The 15,387-nt window shown below is 58.7% G+C and overlaps 1 protein-coding gene across 1 annotated transcript in view; it reads right to left on the bottom strand.

Moving 5' to 3' along the window:
• The window catches only part of ERN1 (endoplasmic reticulum to nucleus signaling 1), a 43,682-nt gene that overhangs the window by 27,794 nt on the left and 501 nt on the right, over positions 1–15,387 (bottom strand). Inside the window, exons 2-3 of the mRNA XM_040331378.1 lie at positions 8,409–8,529; positions 7,160–7,193 (exon numbers count right to left, since the gene is read on the bottom strand). Of these exons, the coding sequence (XP_040187312.1) occupies positions 7,160–7,193; positions 8,409–8,529 (155 nt within the window). The remainder of the gene's footprint in view (positions 1–7,159; positions 7,194–8,408; positions 8,530–15,387) is intronic.

Genomic DNA, 15,387 nt, shown 5'->3' with positions numbered 1-15,387 from the left:
ACGCTACACGGGGGAGGGGCAACACAGAGACCAGACATGACGCTACACGGGGGAGGGGCACACAGAGATCAGACATGACGCTACACGGGGGAGGGGCACACAGAGATCAGACATGACGCTACACGGGGGAGGGGCACACAGAGACCAGACATGACGCTACACGGGGGAGGGGCACACAGAGATCAGACATGACGCTACACGGGGGAGGGGCACAGAGACCAGACATGACGCTACACGGGGGAGGGGCCCACAGAGACCAGACATGACGCTACACGGGGGAGGGGCACACAGAGACCAGACATGACGCTACACGGGGGAGGGGCACAGAGATCAGACATGACGCTACACGGGGGAGGGGCACACAGAGATCAGACATGACGCTACACGGGGGAGGGGCACACAGAGACCAGACATGACGCTACACGGGGGAGGGGCACACAGAGATCAGACATGACGCTACACGGGGGAGGGGCACAGAGACCAGACATGACGCTACACGGGGGAGGGGCCCACAGAGACCAGACATGACGCTACACGGGGGAGGGGCACACAGAGACCAGACATGACGCTACACGGGGGAGGGGCACAGAGATCAGACATGACGCTACACGGGGGAGGGGCACACAGAGACCAGACATGACGCTACACGGGGGAGGGGCACACAGAGACCAGACATGACGCTACACGGGGGAGGGGCACAGAGAGACCAGACATGACGCTACACGGGGGAGGGGCACACAGAGACCAGACATGACGCTACACGGGGGAGGGGCCCACAGAGACCAGACATGACGCTACACGGGGGAGGGGCACACAGAGATCAGACATGACGCTACACGGGGGAGGGGCACAGAGAGACCAGACATGACGCTACACGGGGGAGGGGCACACAGAGACCAGACATGACGCTACACGGGGGAGGGGCAACACAGAGACCAGACATGACGCTACACGGGAGAGGGGCACACAGAGACCAGACATGACGCTACACGGGGGAGGGGCACACAGAGATCAGACATGACGCTACACGGGGGAGGTGCACACAGAGACCAGACATGACGCTACACGGGGGAGGGGCACACAGAGACCAGACATGACGCTACACGGGGGAGGGGCACACAGAGACCAGACATGACGCTACACGGGGGAGGGGCACACAGAGATCAGACATGACGCTACACGGGGGAGGGGCACACAGAGATCAGACATGACGCTACACGGGGGAGGGGCACACAGAGATCAGACATGACGCTACACGGGGGAGGGGCACACAGAGATCAGACATGACGCTACACGGGGGAGGGGCACACAGAGACCAGACATGACGCTACACGGGGGAGGGGCACAGAGACCAGACATGACGCTACACGGGGGAGGGGCACACAGAGACCAGACATGACGCTACACGGGGGAGGGGCACACAGAGACCAGACATGACGCTACACGGGGGAGGGGCAACACAGAGATCAGACATGACGCTACACGGGGGAGGGGCACAGAGATCAGACATGACGCTACACGGGGGAGGGGCACACAGAGACCAGACATGACGCTACACGGGGGAGGGGCACAGAGATCAGACATGACGCTACACGGGGGAGGGGCAACACAGAGACCAGACATGACGCTACACGGGGGAGGGGCAACACAGAGACCAGACATGACGCTACACGGGGGAGGGGCAACACAGAGATCAGACATGACGCTACACGGGGGAGGGGCCCACAGAGACCAGACATGACGCTACACGGGGGAGGGGCACACAGAGACCAGACATGACGCTACACGGGGGAGGGGCACAGAGACCAGACATGACGCTACACGGGGGAGGGGCACACAGAGATCAGACATGACGCTACACGGGGGAGGGGCACACAGAGATCAGACATGACGCTACACGGGGGAGGGGCACACAGAGATCAGACATGACGCTACACGGGGGAGGGGCACACAGAGATCAGACATGACGCTACACGGGGGAGGGGCAACACAGAGACCAGACATGACGCTACACGGGGGAGGGGCACACAGAGACCAGACATGACGCTACACGGGGGAGGGGCACACAGAGATCAGACATGACGCTACACGGGGGAGGGGCACACAGAGACCAGACATGACGCTACACGGGGGAGGGGCACAGAGACCAGACATGACGCTACACGGGGGAGGGGCACACAGAGATCAGACATGACGCTACACGGGGGAGGGGCAACACAGAGACCAGACATGACGCTACACGGGGGAGGGGCACAGAGACCAGACATGACGCTACACGGGGGAGGGGCACAGAGACCAGACATGACGCTACACGGGGGAGGGGCACACAGAGATCAGACATGACGCTACACGGGGGAGGGGCACACAGAGACCAGACATGACGCTACACGGGGGAGGGGCACAGAGATCAGACATGACGCTACACGGGGGAGGGGCACAGAGACCAGACATGACGCTACACGGGGGAGGGGCACACAGAGATCAGACATGACGCTACACGGGGGAGGGGCACAGAGACCAGACATGACGCTACACGGGGGAGGGGCCCACAGAGATCAGACATGACGCTACACGGGGGAGGGGCAACACAGAGATCAGACATGACGCTACACGGGGGAGGGGCACACAGAGACCAGACATGACGCTACACGGGGGAGGGGCACAGAGACCAGACATGACGCTACACGGGGGAGGGGCAACACAGAGACCAGACATGACGCTACACGGGGGAGGGGCACACAGAGACCAGACATGACGCTACACGGGGGAGGGGCAACACAGAGACCAGACATGACGCTACACGGGGGAGGGGCAACACAGAGACCAGACATGACGCTACACGGGGGAGGGGCAACACAGAGATCAGACATGACGCTACACGGGGGAGGGGCCCACAGAGACCAGACATGACGCTACACGGGGGAGGGGCCCACAGAGACCAGACATGACGCTACACGGGGGAGGGGCAACACAGAGACCAGACATGACGCTACACGGGGGAGGGGCACACAGAGATCAGACATGACGCTACACGGGGGAGGGGCAACACAGAGACCAGACATGACGCTACACGGGGGAGGGGCACACAGAGATCAGACATGACGCTACACGGGGGAGGGGCACACAGAGACCAGACATGACGCTACACGGGGGAGGGGCACACAGAGACCAGACATGACGCTACACGGGGGAGGGGCAACACAGAGACCAGACATGACGCTACACGGGGGAGGGGCACACAGAGATCAGACATGACGCTACACGGGGGAGGGGCACAGAGACCAGACATGACGCTACACGGGGGAGGGGCAACACAGAGACCAGACATGACGCTACACGGGGGAGGGGCCCACAGAGACCAGACATGACGCTACACGGGGGAGGGGCACACAGAGACGTCAGACATGACGCTACACAGGGGAGGGGCACACAGAGACCAGACATGACGCTACACGGGGGAGGGGCACAGAGACCAGACATGACGCTACACGGGGGAGGGGCACACAGAGATCAGACATGACGCTACACGGGGGAGGGGCACACACAGAGACCAGACATGACGCTACACGGGGGAGGGGCACAGAGATCAGACATGACGCTACACGGGGGAGGGGCAACACAGAGACCAGACATGACGCTACACGGGGGAGGGGCAACACAGAGATCAGACATGACGCTACACGGGGGAGGTGCACACAGAGACCAGACATGACGCTACACGGGGGAGGGGCACACAGAGACCAGACATGACGCTACACGGGGGAGGGGCACACAGAGATCAGACATGACGCTACACGGGGGAGGTGCACACAGAGACCAGACATGACGCTACACGGGGGAGGGGCACACAGAGACCAGACATGACGCTACACGGGGGAGGGGCACACAGAGACCAGACATGACGCTACACGGGGGAGGGGCACACAGAGACCAGACATGACGCTACACGGGGGAGGGGCAACACAGAGACCAGACATGACGCTACACGGGGGAGGGGCACAGAGATCAGACATGACGCTACACGGGGGAGGGGCAACACAGAGATCAGACATGACGCTACACGGGGGAGGGGCACAGAGACCAGACATGACGCTACACGGGGGAGGGGCCCACAGAGACCAGACATGACGCTACACGGGGGAGGGGCAACACAGAGACCAGACATGACGCTACACGGGGGAGGGGCACACAGAGATCAGACATGACGCTACACGGGGGAGGGGCACACAGAGATCAGACATGACGCTACACGGGGGAGGGGCACAGAGACCAGACATGACGCTACACGGGGGAGGGGCAACACAGAGATCAGACATGACGCTACACGGGGGAGGGGCCCACAGAGACCAGACATGACGCTACACGGGGGAGGGGCACACAGAGACCAGACATGACGCTACACGGGGGAGGGGCACACAGAGACGTCAGACATGACGCTACACAGGGGAGGGGCAACACAGAGATCAGACATGACGCTACTCGGGGGAGGGGCACACAGAGACCAGACATGACGCTACACGGGGGAGGGGCACAGAGACCAGACATGACGCTACACGGGGGAGGGGCACACAGAGATCAGACATGACGCTACACGGGGGAGGGGCACACAGAGATCAGACATGACGCTACTCGGGGGAGGGGCACACAGAGACCAGACATGACGCTACACGGGGGAGGGGCACAGAGACCAGACATGACGCTACACGGGGGAGGGGCACACAGAGATCAGACATGACGCTACACGGGGGAGGGGCACACACAGAGACCAGACATGACGCTACACGGGGGAGGGGCACAGAGATCAGACATGACGCTACACGGGGGAGGGGCAACACAGAGACCAGACATGACGCTACACGGGGGAGGGGCACACAGAGACCAGACATGACGCTACACGGGGGAGGGGCACACAGAGACCAGACATGACGCTACACGGGGGAGGGGCACAGAGACCAGACATGACGCTACACGGGGGAGGGGCACACAGAGATCAGACATGACGCTACACGGGGGAGGGGCACACAGAGATCAGACATGACGCTACACGGGGGAGGGGCACAGAGACCAGACATGACGCTACACGGGGGAGGGGCAACACAGAGATCAGACATGACGCTACACGGGGGAGGGGCACACAGAGACCAGACATGACGCTACACGGGGGAGGGGCACACAGAGACCAGACATGACGCTACACGGGGGAGGGGCACACAGAGATCAGACATGACGCTACACGGGGGAGGGGCACACAGAGACCAGACATGACGCTACACGGGGGAGGGGCACACAGAGATCAGACATGACGCTACACGGGGGAGGGGCAACACAGAGATCAGACATGACGCTACACGGGGGAGGGGCACACAGAGACCAGACATGACGCTACACGGGGGAGGGGCACACAGAGACCAGACATGACGCTACACGGGGGAGGGGCAACACAGAGATCAGACATGACGCTACACGGGGGAGGGGCACACAGAGATCAGACATGACGCTACACGGGGGAGGGGCAACACAGAGACCAGACATGACGCTACACGGGGGAGGGGCACACAGAGACCAGACATGACGCTACACGGGGGAGGGGCAACACAGAGACCAGACATGACGCTACACGGGGGAGGGGCACACAGAGACCAGACATGACGCTACACGGGGGAGGGGCAACACAGAGACCAGACATGACGCTACACGGGGGAGGGGCACAGAGAGACCAGACATGACGCTACACGGGGGAGGGGCCCACAGAGATCAGACATGACGCTACACGGGGGAGGGGCACACAGAGATCAGACATGACGCTACACGGGGGAGGGGCACACAGAGACCAGACATGACGCTACACGGGGGAGGGGCACACAGAGATCAGACATGACGCTACACGGGGGAGGGGCAACACAGAGACCAGACATGACGCTACACGGGGGAGGGGCACAGAGAGACCAGACATGACGCTACACGGGGGAGGGGCACAGAGAGACCAGACATGACGCTACACGGGGGAGGGGCCCACAGAGATCAGACATGACGCTACACGGGGGAGGGGCACACAGAGATCAGACATGACGCTACACGGGGGAGGGGCACACAGAGACCAGACATGACGCTACACGGGGGAGGGGCACACAGAGATCAGACATGACGCTACACGGGGGAGGGGCACAGAGACCAGACATGACGCTACACGGGGGAGGGGCACAGAGATCAGACATGACGCTACACGGGGGAGGGGCACACAGAGACCAGACATGACGCTACACGGGGGAGGGGCACAGAGAGATCAGACACCCCCCCCCCCCGGGAATATGATGTCTATAGACCTGGACAGTGCAGTCTGAGCCGTTCCTTCCCCAGGCACAAGTAGCCGGATTCAGGTAGACTTACGCCGTCGTATCTCTGCCCTGATTCTCTAAATCAGATACGCCTGAATTGACGCAAGTCTCCTACGCCGTTGTATATTGGGCGCATATTTACGCTGGCCGCTAGGGGCGCTTCCGTAGATTTACGCGTAGAATATGTAAATGAGCTAGATACGCCGATTCACGAATGTACTTGCGCCCATTGCTGTAACCTACGCCGTTTACGTAAGGCGTACGTCCGTTGTAAAGTTACCCCTGCTATATGAGGCGCAGCCAATGTTAAGGTATGGACGACGGAACAAGCGTTGAATTTTACGTCGTTTACGTAAGTGGTACGTGAATGGGGCTGGGCGTAGGTTACGTTCACGTCGAGAGCATTGAGCCGACGTATCTTAGGTATAATTGGCAAAGTGATTCCGAGAATGCGCCGTACGAACGGCCCTTCATTTACATGTAGTACGCCCCCTACCTGCCCAATTTGAATTAGGCCGGCCCATTTTCGCTATGCCAACGCAACTTTGGGAGCGAGTGCTTTGTGAATACAGCTCTTCCTCTCAGAGTTACGTCAGCGTAGCGAAAATGAGCTGCGATACGCCGGAACAAAGGAGCGCCGCTCTAGCTGAATCTAGCCCTTTGTGTTTTTCTCTCACATAAAATCCCAATAAAATACATTTACGTTTTTGGTTGTAACATGAGAAAACGTGGGGAATTTCAAGGGGTATGAATACTTTCTCAAGGCGCTGTATGTGTGACCAGCAGGTGGCGCTCTACTCAGTGTACACAAAGCGGGAACTTACTCTTCCACATGTGTGGGGACCTGGAGCACCGGATCTGCAAGAGGAGAGAAAATTACTACCAGCAAGAAGAGATTTCCTTCACAAGTTGCACCAACCCCCCCCCCCCCACCCCGTCACACCGCTCCCCCCCACCCCGTCACACCACTCCCCCCCACCAGACCGCTCCCCTCCACCCTGCACCCCGTCACACCGCTCCCCCCCATCCACCCCGTCACACCGCTCCCCCCCACCCTGCACCCCGTCACACCGCTCCCCCCCACCCCGTCACACCACTCCCCCCCACCAGACCGCTCCCCTCCACCCTGCACCCCGTCACACCGCTCCCCCCCACCCTGCACCCCGTCACACCACTCCCCCCCACCCCGTCACACCACTCCCCCCCACCAGACCGCTCCCCTCCACCCTGCACCCCGTCACACCGCTCCCCCCCCACCAGACCGCTACCCCCCACCCTGCACCCCGTCACACCGCTCCCCCCCACCCTGCACCCCGTCACACCGCTCCCTCCACCCCGTCACACCGCTCCCCCCATCCACCCCCCACCCTGCACACCGCTCCCCCCCCACCAGACCGCTCCCCCCCACCTTGCACCCCGTCACACCGCTCCCCCCCCACCCTGCACCCCGTCACACCGCTCCCCTCCACCCCGTCACACCGCTCCCCCCCCCCACCCTGCACCCCGTCACACCGCTCCCCCCCACCCCGTCACACCGCTCCCCCCCACCACGCTGTGTCACACCACTGCACCCCGCCACACCGCTCCCCCCCCACCAGACTGCTACCCCCCACCCTGGACCCCGTCACACCGCTCCCCCCCCCCCACCCTGCACCCCATCACACCGCTCCCCCCCACCCCGTCACACCGCTCCCCCCCACCACGCTGTGTCACACCACTGCACCCCGCCACACCGCTCCCCCCCCCACCAGACCGCTACCCCCCACCCTGGACCCCGTCACACCGCTCCCCCCCACCCTGCACCCCGTCACACCGCTCCCCCCCCCCCCACCAGACCGCTACCCCCCCCACCCTGCACCCCGTCACACCGCTCCCCTCCACCCCATCACACCGCTCCCCCCCACCCCGTCACACCGCTCCCCCTACCCTGCACCCCATCACACCGCTCCCCCCCACCACACTGTGTCACACCACTGCACCCCGTCACATCGCTACCCACCATCACACTGCTCCCCCGCCACCCAATATCCCCCTCTTTACCATACAGCTCTACAGACGCACTGACTCTCTCACCTTCTTTCAATGTCCACTTGATAGTTCCGGTCCTCTTGCTGACGGCATGAAGACTTCCATCCAAGGTGGAGACGAAGAGCAGCGTTTCCGGGAGAGACACCGTGCTGCTCCCTCCACCGCCCTGCAGGATAGAGAGAGAGAGGGGGGGTCATACTAACAGATTTCCAATACACCTTGGGGGGGGTCCTCCTTCCACCTATAGAGCGCACACACACCGGGGGGGGGGGGTCCTCCTTCCACCTATGGGGGGCACACACCGGGAGGGGTCCTCCTTCCACCTATGGGGCGCACACACCGGGAGGGGTCCTCCTTCCACCTATGGGGCGCACACACCGGGAGGGGTCCTCCTTCCACCTATGGGGCGCACACACCGGGAGGGGTCCTCCTTCCACCTATGGGGCGCACAACACCAGCCCTCCCCCTTTCATCCACACACGTGGGCAGAAAAGAGAAGTTTCCAGGGTCTAGTTTGGTTTCAGTCAGATAAAGGTCGGAGCACATGTCTCTTCCCAGGTCTTATCTCGCACACCCGCACTCATCTTAACAGCCCCCCCCCCCCACCGTGTGACTTTGCACTGCCCCCCCCACCACCACCAGAATAGGGGAGTTTCTTCTTACAGATGGGAAACTATTTCCACCTATTGCATCATCTCTTCTACAGAATAAAACCCGGCAGCACCAGGAACCCAAATCATTATCGGGGGTCATCAGGACCATCACGTTCCAGGACCACCAAATGTCATTTATTTATTTTTTTGGTTGAATTTCATAACCACCCAAAAGTTCCTGGGGCCCCCATATGATGGCTGGTCATGGTTATGTTAGGTCAGGTCCCTCTAGACTTTGGTGAGCCCTGTGTCAGCAGACTTTTGTCCTGAAACCCTTAAACACGTAAGAGGACACTCCACCCCACAACGAGCCCCAACATAGGAGGACACTCCACCCAACAACGAGCCCCAACATAGGAGGACATTCCACCCAACAACAAGCATAACGTAAGAGGACATTCCACCCAACAACGAGCCCCAACGTAAGAGGACATTCCACCCAACAACAAGCATAACGTAAGAGGACATTCCACCCAACAACGAGCCCCAACGTAAGAGGACATTCCACCCAACAACGAGCCCCAACGTAAGAGGACATTCCACCCAACAACGAGCCCCAACGTAAGAGGACACTCCACCCAACAACGAGCCCCAACATAGGAGGACATTCCACCCAACAACGAGCCCCAACATAGGAGGACATTCCACCCAACAACGAGCCCCAACGTAAGAGAGGACATTCCACCCAACAACGAGCCCCAACGTAAGAGGACACTCCACCCAACAACGAGCCCCAACGTAAGAGGACATTCCACCCAACAACGAGCCCCAACATAGGAGGACATTCCACCCAACAACGAGCCCCAACATAGGAGGACATTCCACCCAACAACGAGCCCCAACGTAAGAGAGGACCTTCCACCCAACAACGAGCCCCAACGTAAGAGGACATTCCACCCAACAACGAGCCCCAACGTAAGAGGACATTCCACCCAACAACGAGCCCCAACGTAAGAGGACATTCCACCCAACAACGAGACCCAACGTAAGAGGACACTCCACCCCCACAACGAGCCCCAACGTAAGAGGACATTCCACCCAACAACGAGCCCCAACGTAAGAGAGGACATTCCACCCAACAACGAGCCCCAACGTAAGAGGACATTCCACCCAACAACGAGCCCCAACGTAAGAGGACACTCCACCCCCACAACGAGCCCCAACGTAAGAGGACATTCCACCCAACAACGAGCCCCAACGTAAGAGGACATTCCACCCAACAACGAGCCCCAACGTAAGAGGACACTCCACCCAACAACGAGCCACAACATAGGAGGACATTCCACCCAACAACAACCCCCAACGTAAGAGGACATTCCATCCTACAACGAGCCCCAACGTAAGAGGACATTCCCCCCCTAACGTAAGAGGACATTCCATCCTACAACGAGCCCCAACGTAAGAGGACATTCCCCCCCTAACATAAGGAGGAAACTCCACCCAACAACGAGCCCCAACGTAAGAGGACACTCCACCCAACAACGAGCCCCAACGTAAGAGGACACTCCACCCAACAACGAGCCCCAACGTAAGAGGACACTCCACCCAACAACGAGCCCCAACGTAAGAGGACACTCCACCCAACAACGAGCCCCAACGTAAGAGGACACTCCACCCAACAACGAGCCCCAACGTAAGAGGACACTCCACCCAACAACGAGCCCCAACGTAAGAGGACATTCCACCCAACAACGAGCCCCAACGTAAGAGGACATTCCACCCAACAACGAGCCCCAACGTAAGAGGACACTCCACCCAACAACGAGCCACAACATAGGAGGACATTCCACCCAACAACAACCCCCAACGTAAGAGGACATTCCATCCTACAACGAGCCCCAACGTAAGAGGACATTCCCCCCCTAACGTAAGAGGACATTCCATCCTACAACGAGCCCCAACGTAAGAGGACATTCCCCCCCTAACATAAGGAGGAAACTCCACCCAACAACGAGCCCCAACGTAAGAGGACACTCCACCCAACAACGAGCCCCAACGTAAGAGGACACTCCACCCAACAACGAGCCCCAACGTAAGAGGACACTCCACCCAACAACGAGCCCCAACGTAAGAGGACACTCCACCCAACAACGAGCCCCAACGTAAGAGGACACTCCACCCAACAACGAGCCCCAACGTAAGAGGACATTCCACCCAACAACGAGCCCCAACATAGGAGTACATTCCACCCAACAACGAGCCCCAACATAGGAGGACATTCCACCCAACAACGAGCCCCAACATAGGAGGACATTCCACCCAACAACGAGCCCCAACGTAAGAGAGGACATTCCACCCAACAACGAGCCCCAACGTAAGAGGACACTCCACCCAACAACGAGCCCCAACGTAAGAGGACATTCCACCCAACAACGAGCCCCAACGTAAGAGGACACTCCACCCCCACAACGAGCCCCAACGTAAGAGGACATTCCACCCAACAACGAGCCCCAACGTAAGAGGACATTCCACCCAACAACGAGCCCCAACGTAAGAGGACATTCCACCCAACAACGAGCCCCAACGTAAGAGGACATTCCACCCAACAACGAGCCCCAACGTAAGAGGACACTCCACCCAACAACGAGCCCCAACATAGGAGGACATTCCACCCAACAACGAGCCCCAACATAAGAAGACACTCCACCCAACAACAACCCCCAACGTAAGAGGACATTCCATCCTACAACGAGCCCCAACGTAAGAGGACATTCCCCCCCTAACGTAAGAGGACATTCCATCCTACAACGAGCCCCAACGTAAGAGGACATTCCCCCCCTAACATAAGGAGGACACTCCACCCAACAACGAGCCCCAACGTAAGAGGACACTCCACCCAACAACGAGCCCCAACGTAAGAGGACACTCCACCCAACAACGAGCCCCAACGTAAGAGGACACTCCACCCAACAACGAGCCCCAACGTAAGAGGACACTCCACCCAACAACGAGCCCCAACGTAAGAGGACACTCCACCCAACAACGAGCCCCAACGTAAGAGGACATTCCACCCCAACAACGAGCCCCAACGTAAGAGGACACTCCACCCAACATAGGAGGACATTCCACCCCAACAACGAGCCCCAACATAAGAGGACATTCCACCCCAACAACGAGCCCCAACATAAGAGGACATTCCACCCCAACAACGAGCCCCAACATAAGAGGACATTCCACCCAACAACGAGCCCCAACGTAAGAGGACATTCCACCCAACAACGAGCCCCAACATAGGAGGACATTCCACCCAACAACGAGACCCAACATAAGAGGACACTCCACCCAACAACAACCCCCAACGTAAGAGGACACTCCACCCAACAACGAGCCCCAACGTAAGAGGACACTCCACCCAACAACGAGCCCCAACGTAAGAGGACATTCCACCCAACAACGAGCCCCAACGTAAGAGGACACTCCACCCAACAACGAGCCCCAACATAGGAGGACATTCCACCCAACAACGAGCCCCAACATAAGAAGACACTCCACCCAACAACAACCCCCAACGTAAGAGGACATTCCATCCTACAACGAGCCCCAACGTAAGAGGACATTCCCCCCCTAACGTAAGAGGACATTCCATCCTACAACGAGCCCCAACGTAAGAGGACATTCCCCCCCTAACATAAGGAGGACACTCCACCCAACAACGAGCCCCAACGTAAGAGGACACTCCACCCAACAACGAGCCCCAACGTAAGAGGACACTCCACCCAACAACGAGCCCCAACGTAAGAGGACACTCCACCCAACAACGAGCCCCAACGTAAGAGGACACTCCACCCAACAACGAGCCCCAACGTAAGAGGACACTCCACCCAACAACGAGCCCCAACGTAAGAGGACACTCCACCCAACAACGAGCCCCAACGTAAGAGGACATTCCACCCCAACAACGAGCCCCAACGTAAGAGGACACTCCACCCAACATAGGAGGACATTCCACCCCAACAACGAGCCCCAACATAAGAGGACATTCCACCCCAACAACGAGCCCCAACATAAGAGGACATTCCACCCCAACAACGAGCCCCAACATAAGAGGACATTCCACCCAACAACGAGCCCCAACGTAAGAGGACATTCCACCCAACAACGAGCCCCAACATAGGAGGACATTCCACCCAACAACGAGACCCAACATAAGAGGACACTCCACCCAACAACAACCCCAACGTAAGAGACACCCACCCACAACAACCCCCAACGTAAGAGGACACTCCACCCAACAACGAGCCCCAACGTAAGAGGACATTCCACCCAACAACGAGCCCCAACGTAAGAGGACACTCCACCCAACATAAGAGGACACTCCACCCCACAATGTGAGGAAGACATTGGTATCCGTATCGTAGGTACACAGCTGTGTGGGGGAGGGGTGACAGTATACAGTACGATAAATCGAATGTGATCTGGATTTAACCCCCACATGATCAGAACACAGCATTTCCTGGATTCAGTGCAGAGATCTCTGCTCACAACAGCCAAGATTATCACAACATTGTCAGAGATTACAGAACTAGAAACAAAGTATCATTCCATTCATTTAGATGAAAGGGAGGAACTTCGGTCTGTAAATGAGGGAAGTTTAACCACTTAAAGACCCGGCCGTTTTATGACAATTGTTGTTTACAAGTTAAAAACAGTCATTTTTGCAAAAAAAATAGAGCCCCAATATAGTGTACAGTGTGTGGGGGGGGAGGGGGTGATGTACAGTATACAGGTGGGGAGGGGGGAGTACAGTATACAGGTGTGGAGGGGGAGGGGGGAGTACAGTATACAGGTGAGGGGGGGTGTACAGTATACAGGTGTGTAGGGAGGGGGGGGTGTACAGTATACAGGTGTGTAGGGAGAGGGGGGAGTACAGTATACAGGTGTGTAGGGGGGAGGGGGTGTACAGTATACAGGTGTGTAGGGGGGAGGGGTGTGTACAGTATACAGGTGTGTAGGGAGGGGGGGTGTACAGTATACAGGTGTGTAGGGGGGAGGGGGTGTACAGTATACAGGTGTGTAGGGGGGAGGGGGGTGTACAGTATACAGGTGTGTAGGGGGGAGGGGGGTGTACAGTATACAGGTGTGTAGGGGGGAGGGGGGTGTACAGTATACAGGTGTGTAGGGGGGAGGGGGGTGTACAGTATACAGGTGTGAAGGGGGGTGTACAGTATACAGGTGTGTAGGGGGGAGGGGGAGTACAGTATAGAGATGAGGGGGTACACAGTATACAGGTGAGGGGGGGGGTGTACAGTATACAGGTGTGTAGGGGGGAGGGGGGTGTACAGTATACAGGTGTGTACAGTATACAGGTGTGTAGGGGGGAGGGGGTGTACAGTATACAGGTGTGTAGGGGGTGTACAGTATACAGGTGTGTAGGGGGAGGGGGGTGAAGTATACAGGTGTGTAGGGGGGGAGTGGGGTGTACAGTATACAGGTGTGTAGGGGGGAGGGGGTGTACAGTATACAGGTGTGTAGGGGGGAGGGGGGTGAAGTATACAGGTGTGTAGGGGGGAGGGGGTGTACAGTATACAGGTGTGTAGGGGGGAGGGGTGTACAGTATACAGGTGAGGGGGGAGGGGGGGTGTACAGTATACAGGTGTAGGGGGAGGGGGTTGTGAAGTATACAGGTGTGTAGGGGGAGGGGGTTGTGAAGTATACAGGTGTGTAGGGGGAGGGGGGTATACTGGTGTGTAGGGGGGGGTGTACAGTATACAGGTGTGTAGGGGGAGGGGGGGTGTACAGTATACAGGTGTGTAGGGGGAGGGGGGTGTACAGTATACAGGTGTGTAGGGGTGAGGGGGGTGTACAGTATACAGGTGTGTAGGGGGAGGGGGTGTACAGTATACAGGTGAGGGGGGGAGGGGGAGTACAGTATACAGGTGTGTAGGGGGGGAGGGGGGTGTACAGTATACAGGTGAGGGGGAGTACAGTATACAGGTGTGTAGGGAGGGGGGGAGTACAGTATACAGGTGTGTAGGGAGGGGGGGAGTACAGTATACAGGTGGGGAGGGGGGAGTACAGTATACAGGTGTGGAGGGGGAGGGGGGAGTACAGTATACAGGTGAGGGGGGAGGGGGGGTGTACAGTATACAGGTGTGTAGGGGGGAGGGGGGTGTACAGTATACAGGTGTGTAGGGGGGAGGGGGGTGTACAGTATACAGGTGTGTAGGGGGGGGGAGTACAGTATACAGGTGTGTACAGTATACAGGTATGTAGGGGGGAGGGGGTGTACAGTATACAGGTGTGTAGGGAGGGGGGGAGTACAGTATACAGGTGTGTAGGGGGAGGGGGTGTACAGTATACAGGTGAGGGGGAGGGGGGTGTACAGTATACAGGTGAGGGGGGGTGTACAGTATACAGGTATGTAGGGGGAG

This window comes from Rana temporaria, chromosome 12 (assembly GCF_905171775.1).
Source record: "Rana temporaria chromosome 12, aRanTem1.1, whole genome shotgun sequence".
Classification (NCBI taxonomy): Eukaryota; Metazoa; Chordata; class Amphibia; order Anura; family Ranidae; genus Rana; species Rana temporaria.
Note: the sequence above shows the minus strand (reverse complement) of the source record. Positions and strands in the feature narration are given on the sequence as shown.